This window comes from Sycon ciliatum, chromosome 1 (assembly GCF_964019385.1).
Source record: "Sycon ciliatum chromosome 1, ocSycCili1.1, whole genome shotgun sequence".
NCBI classification, from domain to species: domain Eukaryota; kingdom Metazoa; phylum Porifera; class Calcarea; order Leucosolenida; family Sycettidae; genus Sycon; species Sycon ciliatum.
The window spans coordinates 85,609,461-85,631,203 of NC_088643.1; the positions used below are offsets into that span (position 1 = coordinate 85,609,461).

At 50.1% G+C, this 21,743-nt stretch overlaps 1 protein-coding gene across 2 annotated transcripts in view; it reads left to right on the plus strand.

Annotated features, from left to right (window-relative positions):
• LOC135806040 (dmX-like protein 1) overlaps positions 1-21,743 on the plus strand; it is a 41,104-nt gene that overhangs the window by 8,664 nt on the left and 10,697 nt on the right. For both annotated transcript variants that reach the window (XM_065320176.1, XM_065320175.1), the window contains exons 13-24: positions 24-2,838; positions 3,268-3,592; positions 3,809-3,994; positions 4,382-4,588; positions 7,922-8,251; positions 15,190-15,287; positions 16,429-17,606; positions 17,913-18,277; positions 18,671-19,437; positions 19,762-20,098; positions 21,050-21,355; positions 21,617-21,743. The exon at positions 21,617-21,743 is cut by the window's right edge and continues 126 nt beyond it. In XM_065320176.1, the coding sequence (XP_065176248.1) occupies positions 24-2,838; positions 3,268-3,592; positions 3,809-3,994; positions 4,382-4,588; positions 7,922-8,251; positions 15,190-15,287; positions 16,429-17,606; positions 17,913-18,277; positions 18,671-19,437; positions 19,762-20,098; positions 21,050-21,355; positions 21,617-21,743 (7,041 nt within the window). The remainder of the gene's footprint in view (positions 1-23; positions 2,839-3,267; positions 3,593-3,808; positions 3,995-4,381; positions 4,589-7,921; positions 8,252-15,189; positions 15,288-16,428; positions 17,607-17,912; positions 18,278-18,670; positions 19,438-19,761; positions 20,099-21,049; positions 21,356-21,616) is intronic.

Consider the following 21,743-nt stretch of genomic DNA (forward strand, 5'->3'; position numbering starts at 1 on the left):
ATCTCTGCCACCTGCTCCTCCAGGGCGACGTGGTGAAACTATGATGTCCTCAGGCAACTGGGTTGTTGTGCCAGCACTCGCAAATCCTGGCCAGTGGGTAGTGGTTGCCTCACCAGCTGCTGCTGACGATGCAGGTGTCAATAGCTATGGACTGTCAACAAAGTCTGTCCGCGCTCTGCTCCGAGAATGGCAGAGCACTCCCGACATGCTGTTTGCCATCCATCCACTGGATGGCTCATTGCTAGTGTGGATGATTGACGGGCTCGATGCTGTGTCACCTTCGTTTCGCTTGCCAAGGCTGAGCTTTGCCTCTCGCATCCCACATGCTATGCCTACAGCTGACATCTGGACTCTCCAAGGTACTATCTTCACTGTGGCTGGACCCTGTGCTGAGGATGCGGAGGACATCAGCAAGCTGCTGGCAACACCTGCGAAGCGGACGCAAGTACCGAGCCGCTCTGCCAGTGGTCGCTCAACACCCAGTGCATGGATGAGGCGGAGGCGCAGCGGTGGCGTTCGTAACTCGTCTCTGATGCAACGTGGCGTTATGGGCGGTGTTAGTTCACTGTTGCCCAGTGTAGCATCATCACCTGATGTAGCACATCCAAGCTTGGTGCTGATTTCTCACCACATTGGCGGTGCACTGCATGTTTGGTCAGTGGACTTTGCCCGTGGCTCTGGTTATGTGACACCGTTCGCTATGAGGCAAACTGGCTCTGCTTTTGGCCATCGCCTGCCATGCCAGTCAGCTCTAGTGCATCCATCTTCATCCATGCTTATCACAGCTGCTCATCTGAAACAGCAGTCAGCGGCCAAGTCAGACGACTCCAGTCTTGTGTCGTCGTCGCGAGCTGCCGAGTTAGTTTTGTGGCACATGCACACGCCAGCATCCGTGGAGTGTGAAGGTGATATGCTGCAACTAGTTTCAGTGCTGCATAGCAACAGCCACGGTGCATTTCGGCAGCAGTGCTGGATCGACTCCAAGATTGCCTTCTCCACAACCGAGCTATCGCGGCCTGTCATGCCAGGTGGGCAACCAGTAGTACTCCGTGTTGGACCAAGTACCCTCTTTATTTCACAGGATGATGATGGAGCTCTAGCATTGTTTCAAGTCATCACTGATGCTGTACAATGGTTGGGCGTGCATGGTGGTGCTGCCAATTCAGCTGATGAAGTCGCATTTGAGGAGTGCAAGCGACAAAGAGATGTGTCTGTGTCACTAGATGGTCCGGAGACACCATCATCGTCGGTCTCGTCTCCCCCGTTCACTGCACAAGGGAGTGTAGAGCTTGGTGTACCGGCCATGCAGCTTGGTTACGGTGACATTGTTAGTCGCCAGTGTGGCTCTCGACCAGGTTGTGTGCTGCACTTGGGCAGCATTTGTGACTTGGAGTCATTACCTGGCGACATTACTCTACTTCACTCGTTTCCTCTGACTGATGCCTGGCTAAAGGTCTTACGAAATGGCTCCGTGTCTGGTTCAGAGGACGGTGATTCATTAGAAGGCCGAGACACGTACGGTGAGTTTGATCGACCGCTGATCTCGGAGGGAGTGGAGAACTTCCTGGTAGTGGCTATTGAGAGCAGAACACCTGTTCTGACCGAGCCATCGACCCCGATTCATGAAGCCGGAGATATTGAACGTATGACTAGTGACACTCTGTCCATGGTCAAGGCAAACACCAGCTCCGTCTTGCACACATGGCTTGTCACTGTTCATCGTCATGCAGTGATTCTACCACTTGATACAAAGCTGGAGGATCCTGTCCAGCCGCCTGTCGTGGAGATCCAGTCGAGGCGTCTGGCAGCTCAAAAGATGCCGCTTCCGCTTGGTGTCAATGTCACCTCTGCTAGTGTGTCAACTGGCCATGCAGAGTCTGTGTCACTCGACGGTGTCGACGCTCCCCCGCCTTGGCAAGTTGCAACAGTATGTTCTGACAAGGCTGTTCGCTTTTGGCGCTGTGTTGGTTGCTCTGCCGACTTACTGGATGGCATTGACATGGAGGAGGGTCATCACCTGGACGATCATAGCTTGGGTGATGGCATGAGCCTTGGAGCAGCACTGCCCGCATTCAACGTAGCATGGGAGGAAGCCTCTCAACCCCGCGCAGATGACAACACCTCATTGCTGCGCGTCATCGCTTCATCGCCGTCTCAATTGGCTACTGTCCAGGAGAAGCCAGCTAAGCCCGGCGTATGTACTGTGGAAGTGTGGGATAGCTCAAACAGTGGTGGCCATGCTTGGCAGAAGGAAGACTTGGGGTTCACTCTCCCCTGCCCTGCTGGCTCTAGTAACGGTGCCAAGCCACTTTGGATGTCGCAGCTCAACGGCGATAACTACCTGGCCCTGGCTTCTGGCAACCAGATGTCGCTGCTGCAGTCCTACCGGAGTAATGCTGGTAGTGATGCTGGCTCAGCTAACAATGCCCATCACTGGCAGCATGTTGCCACAACAGAAGTTAGTCACATGCACGACCTGGTCACGGCCACTCATGGTGAGAGTTCCATGGAGCAGCCTACTGACGAACCACGCGCCACCAACGACTGTTGTCATGCAGCTGCTGCTGCTGCTGCTTTGACCAGTAACACAGCCAGTATGCTACCACTGGCATGGAGTCGTGGCAATTTAGTTGTTGGGTACAATGGTGGTTCAGTTCTACTGGTGCTTTCACATTGGCTACCATCGTTGGACGACAACTACAAGTCTAGTCGAACAACGTGCTTGTCGATACGGACGACAAGAGGAGGAAGCGGCGACATATCCAAGCCCATTCCTGCGGTTGTGGTGTCAAGCTTTGATTCCGGTGATACTAGCCATGACCAGTTGTCTGAAAAGAGGTTAGATTTCTCAAATTTGCCTTTTGAAAGAGGGTTTCACTCTTTCCTCTCTTTTGCATGCTTTGCACTGCTTTACAGTGAAGCTTTCTATTAGTGTACTCTCTGTAAACGATTGAGAGACGTGAGCTTGGCAATGAAAATCATACTGTACCGCCTCACCACTTGTAAATATTGGATTGTTCTGCCACTAACCGATTCGAAAGTTCCATCACTCCTGAAGTGGCTTACTTTACAATAATTCATGTCACATGAAGCTGACCTGTAGCCCATCAATTGTATCAGAATGAAAACCGCCTCTCCTATCCATTCAATATCTATACTTCGGAAGCGTGAAAGTAACTCTTTTCTGGATGTACTACAGCTGTGATGCCTAATGTAAGACTATCCGCTTTGCGTCTGTCCCTGTTCTGTGTTACGTACGTGCTGTAGTATCCTTGAGCTGGCAAGCAAGAATGTGCCTCACCTACCACAGTACCACCCTGATCAGCTCGCCCAGTTGCTGCATGCTGGACGGCTGATGCATGTACGCACCATCCTGGTGCACCTCGTGCAGTGCTTGGCACGCCGGGCGCTGCTTGTCCGGCATCTGGAGAGTCGCAAGCATGCTGACGCGGACAGTGACGCGGTGCTCTGGTGGCGCCCGTCCAACTCCATGGACAGCACTGTGGTTGATGATCTTTATCCCATGCCGTTGTCACAGGTCCTGTCTGCAGAGGCACAGCGATGTGATGCCCCCGCGCTGCCCTCTGTTCAGGTACAGTGTACACTGCTAATGCATGAACACACCGACACACTGTAGTTTTGTCTTCTTGTTAGTGTCTTCAACATGAAATCAAATGTCTTGAATTTGATTCTTCTTTCTGCTATGTGGTTCACTGTTGGGACTGCGTACAAGCATTGTCCATGTATGTCTGGTCCATCTCTGAATGTACCATTGATGTCTTTCTTCCCTTTTCGTTATTGTCTCCAGACTAACTCAGGGGCCTCGGTGGATGAGAGAGAGGTTGTGAACGATACAGACTATGATCAACTTTTTGGCAATAACAGAGGCGAGCTGAACATGGAACTTGAGTTGGAGTTGGACTTCAATCTTCAAGGGGATGAAAACGAGGATGACAGTGCTGAGGAAATTCGAGTCGAGAGGGAGAATTTGAATGTAAGTGGCTGTGTCTTTGTGAGGGCCTCTTCACGCGTGGTACGAATCAGCCTGTAAGTCACATTTATATAGGCCAAGACAACTACAAGAATCTGGCAGGAAGCCTGAAAAGCTGCCCAGTCCTTTCATGCAAAGTGCTGATCCTTGTACAAGACACTGCCACTAGTACTTTTCTAGTGTCTTGAACGCAGGCAAGCACACTGCACGTGTTCTTGTATGATGTACAGTATCTCCATGTTTACTTCGAAGTATGTATCTATGTGTGCCTGTTCCTGTGTCTGGGTCATTCTGTTGATGTGTGTATGTCCTGTTGTTGATGTGTGTGTGTCTGTCTGTCTGTGTGTGTATGTGTGTGTGTGTGTGCGTGCGTGTGTGTGCGTGCTTTAGGCGACCACTTTTGGAGCATCACAGTTTGATTTCTTGACATCTTACCTGAGTAAGGTGCGCCTAGCTGGCCTATCCAGTGTTGAGCAGATGAAATTGCTTGCTCTTGCTGACACTGTTGCCTCCACACACCATCAATTCAGCACTGAAGCCACAGCAGAGTCTGGTGACTCTACAGATGATGGCCCTCAATTCACTCGACAAGTGTTGGTAAGAGTCACAGTGTACTGGGGTTACTGTTTCATGCATGCCGTCTTCTGGTTGGGCTGGGTTTGTCCTGTAGGCTATGATCGTTTGGTCGGATCCAGATCCAGATCCTAATCTCAGATCCGTCGGATCCTTCAGAATCAACCGATCACTTTTTTCGGACCTTGGCTATTGACGAAGTAAGAGATGGCGGTGGCAGGTCACCCAAAAGGGCGAAAGTCGTACTGATCGCGCGCGCGCGCGTCGTATGAAAAGTCAACAAGAGTCGACTACTCGTACGGCAATGAGTACAAAAATGATTTTTACCCGCCATATATGCCATAAACTCGGTTTCCAGCCGAGTCTCACGCGAACCGTGAATTTTTTTTATTACGCACAAAGGTCGCATTTGGATCCGATAGATCCAGTCAACCCGGCTCCCGGGGCAGGGTTGCTCGGATCCAAGTCCAAAGGATCTGGATCCGGATTCGACCAATCAATCACTGTAGATCCAGTGGATCCGACGGATCTGGATCCGACCTAACGATCACAGCCGTAGTGTGTTTCAAAAATGTAGATACGTGAACCAGCACGAGTTCCATACGAACTTGTAGCATACTCTCGGACCCGTATTTGAGTGTAAGAGCTCCCCAAACTTGTGACAAGCCTGCATACTCACTCTGCACACCACAGGCATCAAAACCTAGACGATCCTGAAACGTGGCTGATGCCTGATATCAAACTTCATTTCTAACGAACTAGAAGTGTTGAATTAGGAAGCAAAAGTGCTGTCTACAAAACTCAAGATACCTTATATACCGTATTTTCCGGGGTATAAGCCGCACTTTTTTTCGCTAAAAATCGGACCAAAATCGCCCCTGCGGCTTATACACCGAATATGTTTGCGCGAATGAATGCATAGCATACATCAGTATGCATGCTGACGTCATGTGACATGTCATTCGACTCAGCTTCGCGCCTGTGTTGCTGATCAACATCAATGGCAGCGAGACTGAAGATAGTGCAGATGACATGGAGTGATCTGTAGTCAACACAGCAATACACCAACATCTCTGCAGCAACCTGTGGTGCACTAACACTTCATAATCTGATCTAACATGGTATTTAGCTCCATAACCATAATAAATTTGCAGAAAGGCCATTTGTCAATGAGTGTGAAAAATCTTGGTTTGTGGGTGCGGCTTATACTCCGAATACCAACTTTTAGTCAATATTTTGCCTCAAAAAGGGGGGTGCGGCTTATACCCCGGAAAATGCGGTAGCTTACTGAATTGCCCAAAACTGCACATCTCTGATATTAAAGTGCCCTAATAGTTTGAGCTTCTGCTTAACCCTTTACTGTCCGTACATACAAGCATCGATCCAATGGGATCGATGGGGTAGGCATTTTGAAATTATCGTAACTTGCTCAAATCTAGGTCTTTGGGAGAGATCGAAATATGTAGGTCGAAGAGAAAAGTCTCAGCTGTCGCCTCGAACAATTCCCGAAGCGATACGAAAAGCGGTTGCTGAGTTATCGCACTCGTAATTCTGGTCCCGGGAAATGTGCGTTCAGAGCGCGACGCGCATGTCGACGGCTGGGATTTTCCCTGTTTACGTCACCTGTTCGCAAGGCTACACCGATTCAAATTCAAAAGCAGGTTCCCGGGAGTCTCTACGAAAATATTTGAGCTCGATACGAGCAACAGGGGTGACATGGTGGATTGAGATCGATCTCGAGCGTGAGCTCAGCGCTTTTGCGCGTTCCCTGGCTTACAGCGCTGGACCAGTGCATCCTGTGGCGCCGAGTGTGGGCTCATTGCGTTCGTCTCGTCAAGACCTTTCCAGGATGCCCAAGATCGTGGAAATCGTCAAATTCAAACCAAAGTTACGTCTAATTTTAGTTTCAGATTTTGTGGTTGCGTGGGCTTGTATACATTTTAATCGGACAGTAAAGGGTTAAAGGGGAAGTTAAGGCAAAAATTAAAATTTCACCAGTTGTAGTCTTCGGGGTGCTGAGTCGAATGGTCGTGGTCCGAGGAAGCTGAGACGCTCCCTTCCTACTTGAATCCCAATCGAACTCGCGCATTTCCACCGAAACTGGGTGACTGCGCCCTACGAGATGGGGATTTATATGCAAAATGTCACTAAAAGCGCCATTTCGTTCTTATAAAAGCACGGATGACCGCGATTGGCCCATATGTTGTAGTCTTTTGGACGCTGAGTCGACTGGTTTTGGTCCGAAAAGGCTGCGATGCAGCGTTCCGCCTTTATTCCCAATCGAACATGGTTGAACAAGCGGTCACGTGCTCCTGCGTACGCCAGTCACCTGGTCACCGTGCCTGCAGGGTACAACTTACTAGCCTGTTTGACCTTTTTTGGGTGCAGTCCTGTCACTCGAGTTGAACTCGAGTTGAACCTTGGTGTGAAAGTTGTCACCTGCTGGCGTGGTGACCAGGTGATTTGGGCACCCAGGAGCACGTGACCACTTGTTCAACCATGTTCGATTGGGAATAAAGGAGGAACGCTGCATCGCAGCCTTTTCGGACCAAAACCAGTCGACTCAGCGTCCAAAAGACTACAACATATGGGCCAATCGCGGTCATCCGTGCTTTTATAAGAACGAAATGGCGCTTTTAGTGACATTTTGCATATAAATCCCCATCTAGTAGGGCGCAGTCACCCAGTTTCGGTGGAAGTGCGCGAGTTCGATTGGGATTCAAGTAGGAAGGGAGCGTCTCAGCTTCCTCGGACCACGACCATTCGACTCAGCACCCCGAAGACTACAACTGGTGAAATTTTAATTTTTGCCTTAACTTCCCCTTTAAGTAAGCGAGGTGTATTCGTTAGGGGGGGGGGGGGGAGTGGGTTTTAGGAGTTTCGTTTTGAAAATAATTATTGAATATACATGAAGAATGCCCAACTACTTCTGGGTGCCGAAGATTGAAATCAATATTTTGTTGGACTGCGTTTTACCTGCAGAAAGGGTGGGTGGGTGGTTGAAAAATACTAAACGTTTTCGTTTCACATAAACAATCGGTAACCCCGGACGGCCCCTACCTGAATGCTGCATATTAAAGTGTACATTTTCATTTGGAATAAACTTAGGTTGATTTGGTTCAGCATCCTGAGTGAATGAAAATTAGTTGTGAATGAGCACAGTTGTGTTTACCATATGTAGTAGTGTATGGGGTGAGGATCCGCAATTGTATCTGACCGATAGGCCCTTTTTGACTTGGAATGTTAACCTTTTTTCTTTTCTCTTTTCACTGTTAGTGTATGCCAGCAGAGTTCAGTAGTTGCTTGCCCTCTCCTTAATTTGCTGACCGTTGTGTGTGTTGATGTTGTTGAATGCAGAATGCATCTGGTGCCAGTGGTGCAGGCTATGCTAGCCGTACAGAGGGAGGCGAGGAGGGCATCGATGACTGTGGTCTTCGTTTCCTGCTATCCATGCGTCAGTTCAACTGTCTGATGCATTCCGCGTCGCAGCGCCAGCGTGGTATGTTTGCCGAGCAAGGTCTTTCCACGGCTGTCTTTGCCTGGGCGTTCCACTCGCATGCCGAAGAGGAGCTGCTTTCCCTTGTACCCTGTGTGCAGAGCGGCCGCTTGAAGTGGTCTGAATTGCGGGCGGTCGGCGTTGGTTGGTGGCTTAGAAGTCAGGAAAGCCTGCGTCGTCTGGCAGAGAAAGTAAGTGTACTTCTCCCTTCAACTTCTTCTGTTTATGACTTGTTTCAGTATCACTATATGGTACGAACACCACCTAATCAGCTGCTCCGAGAAATGCATGCAGCACAGTGACTCATATCCTACCTGTTCAGCAACACAAGCCTCTTTTACGGGCAAACAGAATACAATTCACGGTGGCATGGTGAATGATTGGAACACAACACCAAAAAAACAATTGTATATGTAAACAGTGCCATTTGGTAGAGGACAGAGTCAAGAATCCCTAATCCCCTTTGACATACGAAATCGATGAAGAAAACGCATTAACGCACTCTCCACATACAGGCATGCACCCGGCTCAGAACACATTGTTTTCTGGTTGGCATATCAGGGATATTGGGCGGAGCAGCTGGCGTGCATGAGAAAGACAGGTCGGCCTGCTCTGCGCAGGAGCTGTGACCCGGTGCACACATAGTGTGTGTGAGAGAGACAGACAGGTCGGCCTGCTCTGCGCAGGAGCTGTGACCTGGAGCACACAGAGTGTGAACGAGAGACGGTCGGCCTGCCGTGGGCAGGAGCTGCGACCGGTAGTGATTGAAATGAGCCAGCTCCGGAGATAGACTGCCCGTTCCCAATATCCCCAATATGGCATGAGAGTAATAATGAAATACGACTGGTGTATTGTGCTGTACTGACAGCAGCAATGTAAAGCTAAAGCTAAGCAGTTCAGGCATGATGTGGTCACTAACCCGCAGCTACCATTGATGACTTTGAACTGCAGCTAATTGACGTGACACTCGCAGGGTGTCAGCTGTAGCAGCCCGGATGTAGCGGTGGACCGCATCACTGCGCCATCTACCCATGATACGGATGATGTGTTCGGGGACACCTGCCATGGCCGCTGATGTTGCGGCGCCAATCCGGAAAGAGTGACTGGCATATGCACTCGGGTCCGTGACCCCACAGAGTGGCAGCAGGTTGCGCAGTTCAGAGGACACTGCATTTCTTGTAAGCGGCTGGCCATTAGCATAAGTGAACAGATGGTCGCCGCCGGGGCGAAACGCCAGGTAGTTTGCCATGGCCTGCACTGGGCAGATCAGTGCGTCCGTGCTGGCTCCAACCAATACTGTGTGGCCCATGCTGTCGGGGTCCGTCTTAGATGAGCGCACGTTTACCGATAACGACCGCTGGTCAGTACTGATCGTCACATCACATCGCCTCAGGCCAGCAGTCAGTTCTCCACAACGGAAGAACCCATGAAACGCCAAGGAAAAAGCTGCCCTTAGCATGGCCTTGTTGTGAGGGTGCCGCATGCGTGGAACGGCAACATGCCGGCAGATCTCCCTGAGAAGTGGAGTGGTTATCGGCAGACGATGACGCTGTGTCGATGGCGACCTGTCGATGCCCCGCAGGACCCTAGCGAGGAGAGTTGTTGGGCCCGACGGGTAAGCAAAGCCAAGTTCCACATGAAGGTTGCGGATTGCCGACATGTAGACACGGACAGATCGAGGCTGAAGAGTCCTGAACAACTCGGCAGCAAAATAGCACAAAGTAAAGTCGTCGCCCGGCAATGGGTTGCAGGCATGCACTTGGCAGAACTGGAAGTAGCGGGTCTCGGCGGTAGAATACGTCCGGCGGGAGGATGGTGCTATTGCCAGTGCTGCTAGCTGTAGCACGGAGTCTGTCAACGGAGAGTTGGCAAGACTGGCTGATCTGGCTCGGCTGCTGCTTCCGGGGCCTGGTGCCTGAATACCTGCAGCAAATTGCGAGACAATGCATCGGCGACAGTGTTAGTGACACCAGGAATGTGGACAGCTGACACCAAGAAGTCATGCTCAATACACAGCAGATACAATGCCCGGATAAGTGTCATGACTGGCGGTGAACGGCAGGTACCGGAGCGTATACAGTCCACCACGGCCTTGTTGTCACACTGAAACTGAATGCGTCGCCTGCTCCACTCTGAACCCCAGGTCGCGCAGGCAACTATGATAGCATACATTTCTTTGAACTCAATGTTCTCGTTCTCGTTCTGGGCTGTCCACTCTCCTCTCAGCCACCGGCCTTTGTAGAAGGCACCATAACCGTGAGTGCCGCTGGCATCAGTCTGTAGTTGCATGTCGGGGGCTGGCGTCCACTCATCCACCAGGAAGAATGACTTCCCATTCCATATGGTCAGGGCCTCTGCCCACCACAACAGGTCTGCCATTGCCGATGCCGAAATGCGTAGCCATTAGTGCAATGGTGTTGATCGAGTTGCTCTGTCCAGGTCGTACAGGCGTCTCAGGAATGTGCGACCAGCTGGTACAGCTCTGGACGCGAACGAGAGTTTGCCCAATACAGAGGCGAGGTCGCGTTTCTGAACCCGGCCGGATTGGACGAGGGCCGACACGGTGGTAGATAGCTTAGTCAGCTTTGAGGGTGGAAGGCGGATCTCCAGAGCCATTGTGTCCAGCTCTAAGCCCAGGAAGGTGAGAACCGTAGAGGGGCCGTCAACCTTCTCAGGTGCAACTGGGACCTGTAAATATGCAAACAGGTCGAGCAGTAGTGACTTCTGGTGCTGGGCAAGAGGAAGACTGGGAGGCGATACATTCAGGAAGTCATCCAGATAATGAATGAGATGGGGAAGGCGGCATGTGTCCTCCAGAACCCAATGAAGGGCAGATGCAAACTTGTCAAATATGTACGGAGCTGACCGAAGGCCGAACGGGAGGACTTTTTCGAAATAGTAACGACCATCCCAAGAGATACCCAACAAGTGCCAGTCAGAGGGGGCAACAGGGCATAATCGGAAGGCGTTTCGAATGTCCACTTTGGTCAGGTAGCAACCACGGCCTAACTTCATGATATAGGAGATAGCCGAATCGACAGTGTCATACTCCAAGCTGAATGACTCCCGGGAAATACCATCATTGACACTGCGGCCAGTGGGGGAGGATAGGTCATGGATGAGGCGAAATTTGCCATTGGATTTTGGGATCAGGCCCAAACCCGAGGTTTGAAACAGCTGATATGGCGGCTCAGCAAACGGACCAGCTGTTTCCCCAGCATCGCAACAAGACTGTAGGTACAGGGTGACACATTGTTTATTGCAGAGACTAGACGGATGATTGACAGATTGAATGCATAATACCAGAGGAGTGGTGTGACCAATCGAGAAGCCGTTAAACATGCCAGCACATACATAATCACGAAACAGGGCATCAGGGTGAGCAGCTAGCAGTGCAGTTAGCCGAGGCACGTTGACTGGAGTGACGACGTCACTGGGAAGACTGAGAGGCCGCTCGGGTGCAAGTCTTCTTTGGGTGTTTGCCGCGGCATGACAGACAGACATGGGCCCGTATGCAGGACGGGTATGTGCAGGCGCCGTTGTTGTAATTCCGGCAGATCTGGCGGCCATCGTGACGAGGAGCTGGGCTGGTGGCTGACTGGCTCCCGCCTGCGTGCTGCGCAAGAGGGAGCCCTCCATGAAAGGGGCAATGCGGGGCTGGAGATGGGTGCACGAGAGAACAACGCGAGCAGATAGGGCGCCCGCGGCTCGTGAAGCAGGACTGCCAGAGGTTAGGGTCCAGTTGCCGCCAGGAATACAGGTGCGGCATGGCAGCAAGACCAGCACGGAAACGACGGTCATAGGTCAGCCACGCGTCGGTCAGATAATTGTTGTTGGCCTCGATGATGTTGGCTTGGTACGCCAGCAAATCTGGAGCTTGGTCCGGCGACGCATCGACCAGGACTCTGGTGAACAAGGTGAAGGCCTCTAACCACGTCGCCAAGTCATGGACTCGGCGCTTGGAGGGCTGGGGAGTGGACGAGCTCTGCACCAGCTCAACGGACCTGCCGTTCACCAACGACAACTGCAGGACATCACTACTGCCGGACATGGCTTCAGGCAACAAGTCCCCAAATTCGACAAACTCACCTCGTGTGATACGTTCCCGTAGTCGTGGAGGGATGACGGGGAGTCCTGGACAGCCGGCTGCGCAAGCCAAGTGCATCGGGGAAGGCTGCCCCAGCGGGAGAGGAGCTGATGCTGGTGCTGGTGCGGCAATGGGCGAGGTGGTAGGGGCGACGACGTTGGATTCCAAGCACTCCACGCGCTCCAGGAGGGGCTGGATAACACCAGTCAGGTCGCTCAGGGTGAGAGGAGCTGGTTGTGACGGCGCAGGAGAAGTCACCTGGTCCGCATTGGCTGAAATGTGCCCATGAGCATGGGTCACACGGGACCTCGCTCTCCGATGGTCTTGAGAATTCGCAGAATTCACAGCCCGCTGCGGATACGGGTAGAGAGCTGGGGGACCGTCAGCGTCAGTGCCAGCAGCGCTTGCACCCCGTGAGGTGCTCCGTGTTCTTGGCATGTCCGTTGAGGCAGGAAAATGTAGGAAATTGACACTGACGGACAAACCAGTGAACAGTCAAGTCGTCAGAAAGCAAAAGTGACAAAGGAGTCTCTCTTTTCTCCTTCTCTCTCTCTAAAGCAAGATTTGGAATGCATGCGTGGGAGAGTGGCGCGCGCTGCGCATGCGCATGTATAGCAATGACATCATAATCAGATGCATGATCATCAGACTAAGTATGAGTGGTAGATGTTCCACGTTCGTTAACAGGGCTTGGCGCACACGCTAAACCACCAAAAAAGCCAGGAAAATACATGGGCACTATCCTGCCCAACATCATCTCCAAAAAACTCGCAGCCAGCCCTCCGAGATTGCCAATTCTCGCAAAGCATTTACAGGACAGTGATATGATGATCGGGCACCGCGGATGGACATGATCGCCAACCGCAACAATGCAACAGCGAATCAACACCGGATATATGCCATTTTCTCGGCATACAACTCCGTGTCCCCATTTGAAATGAGACTACATAGGCGTTTGACAAATCTGGAGCACTCTGACGCACAACAACCGCCCGTGGTGAAAACTAGTGGAGTAAATGTCCCACGGTCCACATTGATGATATGCTCGGCATACTCCAGCTTCTTCTTCCTCTCATGCTCCGCCAACAGTTTCTCGAGAGGTCTGGTGGCATAGGACGGAGCATCGGGATGAACAACCCGGACATCCAGGAAAGCTGTCTGTGCCCTGGTCCACAGCCCTCGAGCCCGGATATCAGCGCGAGTGTCGTTGGCTTTGTTAGTTGAGGCTGCCAGAAACACCTCTCCCGAAACCGGAGCAAGCTGAGGCTCGACAGCGACATCCGAGCAAACCTCAGTTAGTAAGTCGGCAAGAATGTCGCGAACTTCATTGTGCCGAATGGTGGGGAAACCACCAGTAGGGCAACACATGGCATGGGCCGGACTAAGCGGTTGGCCACAAGAGCAGGTAGTAGGCACACCAACCAGTGCCCAGTCTTACCACAACGCCACTGCTTCCCGGAAATCTCCCTTCGACAGATGATATCCGTGTTCTCTGATATGCAGTGTGTTGAGCCAGCTAGAGACACATCGAGAGGACAAATGCTCCAATCGACGTGCCATATCCGCTGACGCCGACTGCCGCAGCTGGCAGAACTAAGCCTCGCTTGTAGTGCCGCGTTGACTGACAAAATCCTTCTTGGCTGTCATAGCATCTTGCCGAACACGTTCTGGTGCTTGTGAGCCTCATCTTCCTCACCTCGCTTGCGGCCTCCCTTACGAGGCTGAAACAGCGAGTTTTGCAGGCAGCGGCCTTCGCTCATTAATGAGGTCAAATCCCCTGCTTGCCACAATGCCATTCGCTTTGGTTTGCTCTCGCGAGGGGTTGACTGTAGCATCAGGGAGAACCGGTAGAGAGCGATGCAGTCAGTGCCAGCAGAGCCAGTGAACCGTCGAAGCTCAGCAACTAAAAGATTGACAAACTGGCTAGCAAACACTAATTTCCATTGGTGGGTAGTGCTTGATTTGTCTTTTATCCCTCTTTCTCTCCCCTACTGTTGTGGGGAATTTGTGGTGTGTTAAAAATGAATTCATGGTGCACTGCCAGCTCCTTTCTCTAGAACGTTTACACTCGATTGCAGCATCTTCATTGCTTTTGAGAACAGTCAGAACACCTCCACCTCCTACACTCGATTGTGCGGTCTCAGCCGAACTGAACACAATGAAATACCAATATTTTGCCCACTGCCTGGTCATTATCATTCTGAGATCAGTGTTGAGGGCTGAAGTCCTGTGATGGAGTGTATGAGATGGTGGTACAGTGCGTATCGGTTCTAGTGTGGTTGTATACAAGAATATACTGCTTACAAGAATGAACACTCATTTTTTCATAATCATAACACATATTTTATATGTATATTAAATTTTATTCTTACAAGCAGTATTATCGCATAGTAGAATATATCGGCCCTAAGAATGGATTTTGTGTAGCAAAATATGCCAGATTAGTGCAAAGTGTATCGCCTGTAGTAATAACATCTGTGCTCTGTGCATACTCAATACTAATATTCAACACAAAAAGAGAGTTATGTCCAAGGGAGCATTGGAGAATCACTTTTTCTGTCCAGTCGGACTCTTTCTTCCGACTTCTCTCGATCGTATCCGCTGCTCCGCAGTCGCCTAGCACGACCGCGAATCTGATTGATCCGTACCGTGTGTATCATGTGTACGTGTCCACATGCCAAACGTGCGCGCATACATATGATCAAGAGTATGGGTTATGTACTCTTGATATGATATGTCACACGTGCATAATTATGATAATATGTCACACGTGATTTATCGTGTGTAAGAAATATCGGCAATAAGAATCAAATGTCGTTTTTCAAACACCCACGCTATAACCGATACCTACTGTACACATAGTATTGTGTTCTTCTGCATTGCTCAGTCGTTATGCAAGGCTTTGGCTCGGTAGTATCCGGTGCTGAATTACCAACAAAGCTCTCATCAACATGATCTTCATGGAGGTCTGTTGTGCCATTCATATACACAGTAACACTGTATGTTTTACGTGATTGCACTTTATGTTGTTGGTGTTGATAGATTGCCAAGGCTCGTTTCACTGTCAATCAAGATCCACTGGATGCAGCACTCTTCTACTTGGCCATGAAGAAGCAGTCCTTATTGAGAGCAATGTTCAGGTATGCAGACAAGAACATCATGCATTGGCACATACCTTCTGCAGTGCAATTCGAAAGTCAGACAAATTTAATAATTCTGTGGTGATTTTGTGTAGAAATTTCGGAAACTAGCTTACCGGTATTTGAACAGTCATTTAGAATAATGGAACACTCTGTGCTGTTGCAATTCTACTGTGTAGCAATCCATTAAAGGGGAAGTTAAGGCAAAAATCAAAATTTCACCAGTTGTAGTCTTCGGGGTGCTGAGTCGAATGGTCTTGGTCCGAGAAAGCTGGGACGCTCCGTTCCTACTTGAATCCCAATCGAACTCGCGCACTTCCACCGAAACTGGGTGACTGCGCCCTACTAGATGGGGATTTGTATGCAAAATGTCACTAAAAGCGCCATTTCGTTCTTATAAAAGCACGGATGACCGCGATTGGCCCATATGTTGTAGTCTTTTGGACGCTGAGTCGACTGGTTTTGGTCCGAAAAGGCTGCAATGCAGCGTTCCTCCTTTATTCCCAATCGAACATGGTTGAACAAGCGGTCACGTGCTCCTGGGTGCCCAAATCACCTGGTCACCACGCCAGCAGGCGACAACTTTCACACCAAGGTTCAACTCGAGTGACAGGACTGCACCCAAAAAAGGTCAAACAGGCTAGTAAGTTGTACCCTGCACGGGCCTGCAGGCACGGTGACCAGGTGACTGGCGTACGCAGGAGCACGTGACCGCTTCTTCAACCATGTTCGATTGGGAATAAAGGAGGAACGCTGCATCGCAGCCTTTTCGGACCGAAACCAGTCGACTCAGCGTCCAAAAGACTACAACATATGGGCCAATCGCGGTCATCCGTGCTTTTATAAGAACGAAATGACGCTTTTAGTGACATTTTGCATACAAATCCCCATCTAGTAGGGCGCAGTCACCCAGTTTCGGTGGAAGTCCGCGAGTTCGATTGGGATTCAAGTAGGAAGGGAGCGTCTCAGCTTCCTCGGACCACGGCCATTCGACTCAGCACCCCGAAGACTACAACTGGTGAAATTTTAATTTTTGCCTTAACTTCCCCTTTAAACAGAAATTCTCCTTTCCATGTTGGTAGTTTGTGACTGTTGTTTGCTGTGCTATGTTGTTCATGTGTGTTGATGTCTGTGTGTTCAGAAATGCACGTGATGATCGTATGGCCAGCTTCTTTGCCAATGACTTCAAAGAGGAACGGTGGCGCAAGGCAGCCCTCAAGAATGCATTTGTCCTGCTGGGAAAGCAGCGGCTGGAGCAGGCAGCAGCATTTTTCTTGCTGGGCAACTCACTGGACGATTGTCTGGAGGTGTGTGTACACCGAATGCAGGATCTTCAGCTGGCGCTGGTCGTCTGTCGGCTGTTTGAAGGCCTGGGAGAGTCCGGGCCAGTCTATCAGAAGATGTTGCGCAAGTATGTGCTTGATCCTAGTGCAATCACGGTAAGAACACGGCCGTCTGCACCAGCAGCCTCTGCAACACCGAAGCACTCGGCGCCTACAGCATCAACGACTTTTGTTTCGAACTCATCCTTTGGCTTATCATCTGGTGTTCAGACCAACGCAATGCGCCAGGATTCTCATGTCGCACCACCATGCAAAGATCCGTTCTTGCGCAGTCTTGCTCATTGGATTCTGCAAGATTATGCCATGGCACTGGATACTGTGCTAGAGAGTGTGGTAGAGTCCTCACTATGTGCACAGTCAGATTCCCAGGACAGTACCGACGCTGATGTCAAGCTATTCAACTTCTACTTCTTCTTGCGGGAGCACCCCCTCCTTCTCCGGCGACAGTATTCAGCTCCTGCGACAACCGATGGCTTCTCCTCCGGTCGATTCAACCTTATGGGTAATGCAAGCGCAACAAGCACAAATGATGCAGTGTCCACTTCTGCACCAGCGAAACCACGCATTAGTGGTGTTGGTAGTGATCCACTCACAAAGTATGAGCGACGACTACTCTTTCAAACAGCCCAGACTCATCTGCAGCATGGCCGCCTGATCCTGGTCTTGGACGTCCTGTCCCACTTGCCCGTACAAGAGGCTGATGACGCTTCTCCTGAAAGTGAATCTGCATCAGAGACCGTAGAAGCTAGCGCAACAGAGTCAGACACAGCTCTCTCGTTCGACTGGAGTCAGCCCAGTACAACGTTGGACGTTGGCAACACGGCCGACTCATTTGACTGGTCCACACCAGTATCAACGCTGGCCACTAGTACTGAGGATACTGCCGGTTCCTTTGATTGGGGTGCTCCTGTTGGACTACAGCTTAGCTCACTGGATGACGACTTGGACTCAGCATTAGACTTGAACAAAGCCTCGGGTTAGTTGTTTGTGCTAGAGAACTGGAGCAATGTAATTTCTACCTGATTCTGGTTTTTTCTGTGTGCACATGCTATCCCTTGCAGATTTGGTAGTACATGTATATGTGCATGTATTCAAAGTGTGCCTGTGTGAATTCTCGATCAGTACCCTTGTGTTGCTTCTGACGGAACCAAGCTATATTGTAAATGGCTGAAGCTTTGATTTCTGAGTTCAGCCGTTGTGCAGATTTCCTGTTTCTGTATTGTCTCCATTTGTAGCGTAATTTCCTGATTGGTTCTTATGATTGCTTTTGTATTCCTTGCAGGTCCTTCCGATTCTCCTGTCAATGGTACCTTATCTGCCTCAGCTTCTGCCTCTCCTGACCAAAATGGCACTGCGAAAGACAAAAACCCAGTGTCGTCACAAATGACCACGTATTCAGTTACTCAGTGGTCGGCGTCTGCACTACGCTGGAGAGCCATTCTCAACCTTGTGCTTCGCGAGATTTCTGCTGCAGCGGCTCATGTCATGGAGAGTGGTCTCGTGGACAACTTCTTGTCGGAGCTGGATGAGAAGGCACGACTGACTGCCCGTGCAGCAGATGATTTGGCTACTCCTACGGCTTCTCTTTCCGCTGATATGTCCGTGCCGGAATCGGCGCAGCCATCCTCACAATGGCTTCCCCTGCAGGTAATGTGACTGTGGGAAACAGTAATGAAGGGTGCACACTGCTTCAGATTCATGCTTATGTATTTTTCATTATTTATCACTGTGAATCTGGTACGTAGCTGGCGCAGGGGCATCAGGAGTAATTGTGAATTGTCGACCTCCAGTTTCATTTGTCATGTGCTACCGATGATAATAAGCACAAGTCCACATCGATCCACAATTATGCATTGTCCAGCCATGAGGTTGTCGGGTGGCCTCTGCCACAGCCTCGTTCCACAGTACCCTGCTGCGTGTTGTCAAGACGATTTTGCGGGACTTGCTCTTGCGCTTGTTGCATCTCTTGCATATATGCAATATGCATGTGCTGTACCTCACTCTCTTTCGTTGGTGTGTTTTTCTTGTTCATCTCTGCAGTGTATGCGAACACTTGATCTCCGCCGCTTTATCTGGGGCTTGCTCGTTGAGGAGCTAGGTGTATGGCATGAGATGTGTGGCCGGCAAACTAAACTAACCTCCTTTCAGAAGGATGCTCTTCTAAGAGCACTGCATGGTACTGCAGCCCGATGCCAAGGTGACCAGATTGCCGATGCTGGGATCAAGTGGATTTCGGAGAATCGCAAGGTCCTGTCAGCGATGTGGCAGTACCTGGATCTAAATGCTCCATTCTGTCCACCGCTACAGACAGCTCTGCATGAGATTGGTGTTTTGTTGCAACGGCCACAACCACCCGCTGTCAGCGTGGTGCACAATATAGCTGTAGCCATGTTCAGGACAGAGCTTGCCGTCAACGACCATGCTCACTCTCCCCGGCGAATACTGCAAGAGGTTGCTGACCTGCTGCCACAGGCCATGCCACCATTCCTGCTCAGTGCCTCGCCGTTGCCCTGCCATACGCTCTGGTCACCTCTCAGTGACATTCGCAATATTGCACAGCAGATCTTCTCTCTCATCCAGGAGTACCCAACGCTACCATCTGCCAATCCACAGTTTGACGACAAGCGCATTGGCCAGCTGATGCAGCTGAGTGGCATTTTGTCAACGCATGTTATCCAGTCTCTATCCACGGTTGATCATGCTCTGTCACCAAGGAACTTATTACACATGTCCAGTGGACGATGCTCGCCGTTTGCCTTCAGCCTTGTTCAGCATGCTCTACCGGCACATCAACAGTCAAGAGCTGAGTATGTTCACGTGTTTAGTGTACTCGAAGTACTGTATTACAAATAAGCTGTACTGCTGTGCTTGCTTTGATGTACTATAATTATGTTGGGCAACTGTTTTGAAGCATGTGAATTAGCGGCGTGCCTGCCTGACTAGTACTCGATGAGTTTGAGTCACTGATTATTTGGATACTGTGGGCAGACATAGTGTATAGTGCAGCTTGTTCAACGCTCTGTTGTTTCTGTTTGTCTTGATCACTGTGCCTTGTGCTCTTAGATCAGACTGCAAGTACGCTCTGCGCAATGCAATTGTTTTTTTTGTTTGTTTTTGTGCTATACGTCAAGTTCACCACCCGAAGTCATGATTACACGTGACTTTACACCAACCAATGCCTCCGGCACTGCTTCATCGGGTGCAAGCTCTTCTCACTATGACACCCCATCGTTCTTGGCATCCCGTCAAGAATTGGCACCACCCTCGCAATGGCCAGGCCTGCGAGGTTGGCCACGTCATCTCACCAACGCTGACTGGTGTGCATCGCCTACCTCTGACATGGTATTGCTGAGTTTGCTCCTTGGCGAGGCTTGTGTCGCCGTTTACCTTGCCATGACGTGCGTTGCCTTGTCCAAACTATCAGCACGAAACCTGCTAGGTCTATTGAAGAACATACCCAATGACAAGGTCAGTTTTGTTTTCTCCTCCATCTACACGTATCTATCTATCTATCTATCTACATAAGTGGGTCTATCTATCTCTCCCTCTCTATCTATGTCTCTCTCTCTCTCTCTCTCTCTCTCTCTCTCTCTCTCTCTCTCTCTCTCTCTCTCTCTCAGCCCGTTAACTAGTCGTATGAGCTGAATGTAAAATTAACTACAATTATGAGACAATCATTAACATTGTGATATTTCCAATAAGAGACCACCTTTGTTTAGTCATTCTTACCTGTATCGAAAGTGCATAACCGAGAGTGCTCAACTCAGTGGTCTCTGAGCTTGCAGTGGAATGCGGCTATTGACACTGGTGGCTAGAGCTCAAAAGTGCAGCTGCGGTAGTCAAAGCAGAACGCCGGATGGTAGATCTATTCACCCTGAGCCTGACGAACTCATAATGTATCTACATTACTAGAACCGAAAGCAAGAGTACATAACCCACCAGAGTGTGCAACTCCCACATACCCTGCTGTCCCGGCAGAATTTCAAGTTGACGTCATTATTTATGATGCAATGCTCCGTGCACCAGTGATTTACAACGAGTGTACGGGTGTCAAAGCATCACACGTTTTTCTTTGCAATAATTTGTACAGGATCGAATAGGCTTTGGTCAACAACAGGTTCCAGATTCGTCTGATAATCCGTGTACAGTGCGCATTGCATCATAAAAATGACATCAACTTGAAATTCTGTTGGGACAGCACCCATAGTTGAGTTGCACACTCTTGGGGGTTGTGTACTCTTGCTGAAAGGCATACATACTTGCCGAAAGGGATGCTATAAAAACATTCTGCTGTGGGTGAGTACATCGCAAGTCAAGATAGGAGTTGCACATTCTTGATTATGTGCTCTTGTCTGCATGTATTGTGCTGGTTTGCGGTGTGAATTCTTCTTTTCTCGCTGGTCTTTTCTCTACATTTAGCTATGGCATGCAACATTCGGTGGAGGTTACCGTCTTTCAATGGGAACTTCATCAGGCGTCGGCGCACATGATGGAAACGCCACCACCGGTACAGATGGCCGTGAGCACCGACTGCGCTCTGGCAGCTTGAGAAAGCGTATGAGTGAAACATTCAATGCTGCTGCACGGCGCTTGCACCCCCATACGACCACCGGCCGGGACAGTACTGGCAGCCGTAACTCTGATGCTGGCTCAACGAGACGTCCCAGAGTGGTCGATGTCTTCATGTTCCCGGCAGTGTCGTTGGATGAGTTCTTTAGGACATGTGTAAGTTGTAGCAGAATATTTGACCTGCCTCTAAACTCAGTGGCTTTCACAATTTCCCTGGAAGGGAATTGTGGTACAATCAGTAAGAATTCCTTCAATGTATGTACATGACATCATAGGTATACTTGTATACACGTACATGTACATGTGTGCTCTATGACTGTGTAATTGTATTGAATTTGAAACTTGGAAAGCATCCCACAGTGTTTGCTAAGTTGTAGATGAATGTATTTCTGTTCCATCTTCCTGCATCCTTTACAGATATCTGAAATTCCTCAACACCGTGGGTCTGAGGATGGCCAAGATGATGATGACAATGAGGAGAAATCCTCTGCACGCAAGTGGAAGTACTGTATGGATGATGTATCTGAGCTAGATCTTGAAGAGG